We start from the raw sequence: 5482 nt of genomic DNA, 5'->3' as shown, positions 1-5482 counted from the left end.
TTAATTTTCATGTATGTGTAAATGATCTTTTTGAAACAGTATCTACATCTTATATCCCATACATGCTATTAGCGAAATTCATCACAGTTAATGATCTTGTACATCGGGTTAAATTCGTCTAAACCTGATATCACAATGACTACCCAAGAATCAAACGATCTAAAACCAGTATACATCAATGATCAATCTATTTGGAGTTTTAGACTAAACTAAACATAAACCACCTTGCACACGCCCATATAAACTAGCCTACAGGGTTAGTATTATAAAAACAAACTTTTAAACTAAGCAATTATACCTCTATTTTATGCTCCGTACGTGTTAGTGGCCAAACTTTTAAACTAAGCAACTGCCATTCATCAATCAATATCAAACTGTGTTCATACGATAAGAGAAACTAAGAGCCATCGAATGTATTCGATCAAAGGATAAGTTCATCTACTAAAAACTTTGAGAGAACATATAAAAGCAACTCAACACAAAATAAAAAGGTTCCAACCTTAAAACCAAAAGATTTGGGATTTTACAGTTTTCCAAAAGATACTTTCCAGTTATGTGCTTCACTTGGGTCCACCAAATTTGCTCATCATCTTTGCAATGAGTGGAGCAACCTTAGGGTTCGCCTGGTGCTTCGCTAGATTCGCCGGGTTTTTCATCACTACAAAAGGTCAAGAGAATAAGTCATCATTATGTCACTAATCTTAACACTGAAGATTATAAGATGATTAAAGACAGTTAAATTTTGACACACAAATTGAATTATACGAGTATAATCATTAGCTGAAATAACATAAGCCACATACCATCTTGCAGAGCAGCCATTACTTCAGGATCTTGAAATGCTGCCATTAACTCAGGGTCCTGCAGTGATTTTGAGAAACAAATTACATGAGAATAAATAACTAGATACTTACTTCAATTTAGACACAAATCGACTACAATCTGCCAATAATTTTTTTTCCGACATATAAAACTCACATTTAGAATTTTGCTGTAGTCAATGCCACCTGGCATGCCACCTCCTGCACCACCAGCACCTCCAGGCATACCACCACCAGGGAACCCACCAGGCATACCGCCACCAGGAAACCCACCAGGCATTCCACCTGGGAAGCCACCTGGCATGCCACCACCAGGGAACCCACCTGGCATGCCACCACCAGGAAACCCACCTGGCATGCCACCAGGGAACCCACCTGGCATGCCACCAGCTCTTTCACTTGAAGAAGCCTTCTCTTCCCTTTTGGCCTTATCATATGCAGCCTACACATAGCATGAGAAACCATCAGATGGTCAAAAACTGGGAAAGAGTGACCAAAAACAAGATATTATAGTTATAGTGATAATGATAATAAATAAATAAATAATTCATAAATTTGCCTTGGCTTGAGCACGACGACGCTGCCTCTCACGTTCAGTTTTCCTCTCATCTCGCTCTTTCCTGAGCTTTTCATACTTCCTACGGTGTTCCACAATTTTGTGCGCGTTGGGTTCAACCTATACACAAAAAGTAAAAAATCCAAGAGACAATAAGCCTCTGATCTTGTGTAATCTTAAATAAATAGCAGCGATTAAGATAATCAGAACCAGTCACTATGACTTGCAAGCAAGATCAGCTAGTAAAGACCGAAAGGAGCAAACACGAATTATATTTGATGATTAACCTTCTTAAGGATGGCACTTATTTCTTCATCATAATCGATGTTTGATGCAACATGAAGATCTTTTGCAGCCTCTTCCCACTGGCCCAACATTGATCGTGCAATTCCACGTGACTTATAACCTTTTGCAGAATCTGGATTTATCTGCAAATGATAGTCGGAAATAAGATTCGATGCCCAAATGCGTATATTAATTATAAATTCTGATATTTAAGGGAACTTTGAGTTCATTAAATGCGCCTTCACATATGACACAGGAGCACACGTTAACAAAACCCTTTATAAAATAGACAAGCTAACAAAAGGACGTAGACAATTTTTTTTAAGACAAGAATAGAAAAAGAAAGAAGAGTATGATCATACTTACAAACTATAATAATAATCATAACATTATAATCACTGATTCTCATTTTACAACTGTATGCTCAAGCTCAAAATTTTACTGCAATAATGATGATTACAACAAAAAATTTTACTGTCAACTGTCGTACAACAATCATCTCATTTGCATGCTATCCATATTTTCATCATTATTAATGTGAAAGCATGTCATTCAAAAATAAAATAGATAAAAACTCAAAAGAATGCTGATATAAATTTAGAAAGACATCATTTGCCTTGACTACAGTTTTGGATAATTACTACCTTTAGAGCAGCATCAGCATCACGAATAGCAGCATTCGGCTTCTTCATCTTGATATAAACAGTAGCTGTATTGTAATGATAAAATAATATGAAGATAAAAATATTCTGAAATTTCAGATACAAAAATTTACAATGACAAGTTTGAATCTCAGCAAGACCAAAGCTTATTTGTACCTCTAGTTGCATACATTATAGCAGAAGTAGGGTTGAGCAATATTGCCTCTGTGAGATGCTCAATGGCTTCCTCTAGCTTACCTATATGAACAAAACGTATACATCACTTGCACCATGTATATTACAACCGAACATACAAAAAAAGTAGATTAACTAAAGAAAAATAGGGGTAACAAACCATCAGATATTGCTTCCATGCCCTTTGCTTTCGCCTCTTGAGAAGCATCACGGTTTTCTTCAGAGACTTCCACGGAAGAATCGCCCATCTAAGTTTAAAAAAAAAAAAACAAAACATCAAATGACATTTATAACAAAAAACAGATCATCAAACCTTATAATGTGAAGATGTAGGGTGCACGGAACCATGTACCTTTTGTGGAGGATCATTATCAGGCTCCACAGTATCACCTTCAAATTCAACGTCTGATTCTACTATCTCATCCTCTTCTTCTTCTTCTTGAGGTTCTTCTACATCTTCATCACTCTCTTCCACCACGTAAGGCTTCTGCACGGTTCCAATCATTAAATCAATTAATAACTAAGCATTTATTGATACAAGCAATGCTAAATAAACCTAAAAATATAAACCCGAAAAAAGTGTGCCTTATCTATTCATCAATTGACGTATCAATCATGATGTCATGCATTTACATAATTTCCTTTTTCGTCAATGAACAAATCTCATTTAAATAATATCCACAAAGACTAAATAAGAGGTCTACCAACACATGTTGATAGCCATAAAACATATTTAGAAACTTATGAAGCAACTCTTTCGAACGCAGACAGCAAATTAATCAGTTATAGACACCTTAAACAATTGCAGATTCTGATTATCTCAAACAGGATATTAATTACCAAGTCCACTATGCCTAATACAAAATTATCAGCTCAGTTTCTATTTTGACCTAATAGTAAGTTACGAACGGCATCGTTTGATATTATAAACACCATATATGATGTGCAAAAGCACCTATATGTAGATATACATTATAATTCAATAAACCAGTTGAACAGAAATATTTAGATCATCATTAGTTCAATATATTAAACTCAGATAATTAAAAAAAAAAAAAAAATCAACTAATCAACATTTCAGGCCAAATTATTTGTAGGAAGTAGCACAAAATACGCACCGATTGCGATTCACTTTTGTAAGCAGATGTCGGAAGTTTAGCTCCGAGACTGAAATCAAATATTTAAACCATACTTCAACGAATGATTAACATAAATCATCCACAAAATTATACTGTACAATAAATTGCACAAACTGTATCTGTTACCTTTCGAGATAATCACGGAAGAAAGAGAGTGAAGGATCACTGAGAAGTGACGGATCGGATTTGCACTGGCTGATGAATTGTTTCAACTGATCTAATTTTGCGGCGTCCATCGCCGTTGTAACTTCGCCGGAATATATTCGATTGAGGGTTTTGGAGGCGGGTTTTGGTGGTGGTGTTGGTAAAGTGATATCTTGACTTAAGCCACGATGATGATTCTAGTAGGTTCCATTTGCTTTAATTTTATAAAGTTACAATAATGGTCCCTCAGCTATTTGTGAGTTCTCATTATTACGAGTACAATTTAAAATTTACTATTGTTTGTGAATTTTAGCTGATGAACACGTAATTATTATGTAGAGTACCGGTTATTCTCTTTAGCAACAAACGTATGCTTTGCAGTTTTTTCGTTTTCAGTGTTACAAATAGTTCGAATTTTTTATTTTCACTTTTAACCTTATGTCGATCAATTTAAAAGCAATGCATAGGCTAATGTCGTTCTCTACTTTGATTTTCAGTTTTTCACAATCCAGTAACATGATTTAGTGATATAATACATATCGTTTGTCAAGAAAACATTGGCCTAAAGGATCTTGCTTCTTGGATACATCACTTCGAACCCACAACATCACTTTGCAATCCGGCTCACTGATTTCACAACCCCCGTGTGTTATGTGTTTTTAATATTGTTATAAATGATTGTGAGATTTTTTGATGATCTTTATTTATAGGGTATTAATATTTACATCATGAAAACCAAAAAAAAAAAAAAATCATGCAAAAATGTAAAATTACAATGAATTTATTATATATATATATATATATATATATATATATATATATATATATATATATATATATATATATATATATATATATATTAATGTTGTATAAATATAAATTCGAGACATACCGAATACGAGCAGCGGAAACGAGTAGGATCGACGTTTAGATCACCGGTCGGGGAAAACGATCACGAATGGAAGCCTTTCAGGTTTTCACAACCTAATTCCTTTAATGATTTGCCAAGTACCATAAATTTTGTTTCTCTAATGTGTGTATTATTTTCTATTACTTGTGTGTTTTTTCATGAAGAGACTAACTCTCTATTTATAGAGATATGAGTGAAAAGATTACCTTAGTTGTACTACCAAATGTAAATGGTACTTATTACAATGTGTACTTTCATTTACCTTAGTTGTACTATCAAATGTAAATGGTAGTTATTACCATGTACTACTAAAGTAAATAAGTTTACAAATGGTACTTATTACCATGTGTACTATCATTTACCTTAGTTGTACTACCAAATGTAAATGGTACTTATTACCATGTACTACCAAAGTAAATAAGTTTACAAATGGTACTTATTACCATGTACTACCAAAGTATATAAGTTTACAACTCACTAATGGTAGGTCTAACACAATGAGTTTGTGGGTGTACCACAAATAATTTCCAACATCTCCCACTCGCACACAAACGAATTCGATATATATATTCGATATATATTTCGAGAAACTATTGTATAATATGCAAACCATTCATACCGGAAACTAGGCTGTGCGACCGGCATACTTTGAGAGCTCAATTGCTATACATCTGTTAGGAATATATAGCATCTCAATAATCTTGTAAAGAGTAGATTTAGTATGCAATATCCTAGATCATTAATCACATTAGTAACTCGCATGATCTCAGTTTTATTCATAAAACCCTTTT

At 34.0% G+C, this 5482-nt stretch overlaps 1 protein-coding gene across 1 annotated transcript; it reads right to left on the bottom strand.

Moving 5' to 3' along the window:
• Window positions 1–363: 363 nt before the first annotated feature.
• LOC139851908 (FAM10 family protein At4g22670-like) lies at window positions 364–3954 on the bottom strand. Its single transcript, XM_071841107.1, has 11 exons — window positions 3764–3954; window positions 3617–3665; window positions 2851–2985; window positions 2659–2746; window positions 2481–2561; window positions 2307–2371; window positions 1665–1805; window positions 1381–1497; window positions 979–1263; window positions 804–861; window positions 364–658 (listed from the first exon to the last, which is right to left on the bottom strand). Exons 1-11 carry the CDS (start codon window positions 3871–3873, stop codon window positions 561–563), a joined length of 1227 nt encoding a protein of 408 aa, XP_071697208.1. The 5' UTR covers window positions 3874–3954; the 3' UTR covers window positions 364–560.
• Between the last annotated feature and the right edge of the window lie 1528 nt (window positions 3955–5482).

Source organism: Rutidosis leptorrhynchoides, chromosome 6 (assembly GCF_046630445.1).
Source record: "Rutidosis leptorrhynchoides isolate AG116_Rl617_1_P2 chromosome 6, CSIRO_AGI_Rlap_v1, whole genome shotgun sequence".
NCBI lineage: Eukaryota > Viridiplantae > Streptophyta > Magnoliopsida > Asterales > Asteraceae > Rutidosis > Rutidosis leptorrhynchoides.
The sequence above is the reverse complement of the archived record's forward strand: the minus strand, read 5'-3'. Positions and strand labels throughout refer to the sequence as shown.

Coding starts and splice junctions, on each gene's coding strand:
- LOC139851908 (XM_071841107.1), bottom strand. CDS start 3,873: ATGGACGCCGCAAAATTAGATCAGTTGAAACAATTCATCAGCCAGTGC. Junction 3,666..3,763: donor TTCCGTGATTATCTCGAAAG/GTAACAGATACA, acceptor ATTTGATTTCAG/TCTCGGAGCTAAACTTCCGA. Junction 1,498..1,664: donor TAAGTGCCATCCTTAAGAAG/GTTAATCATCAA, acceptor TTTTGTGTATAG/GTTGAACCCAACGCGCACAA.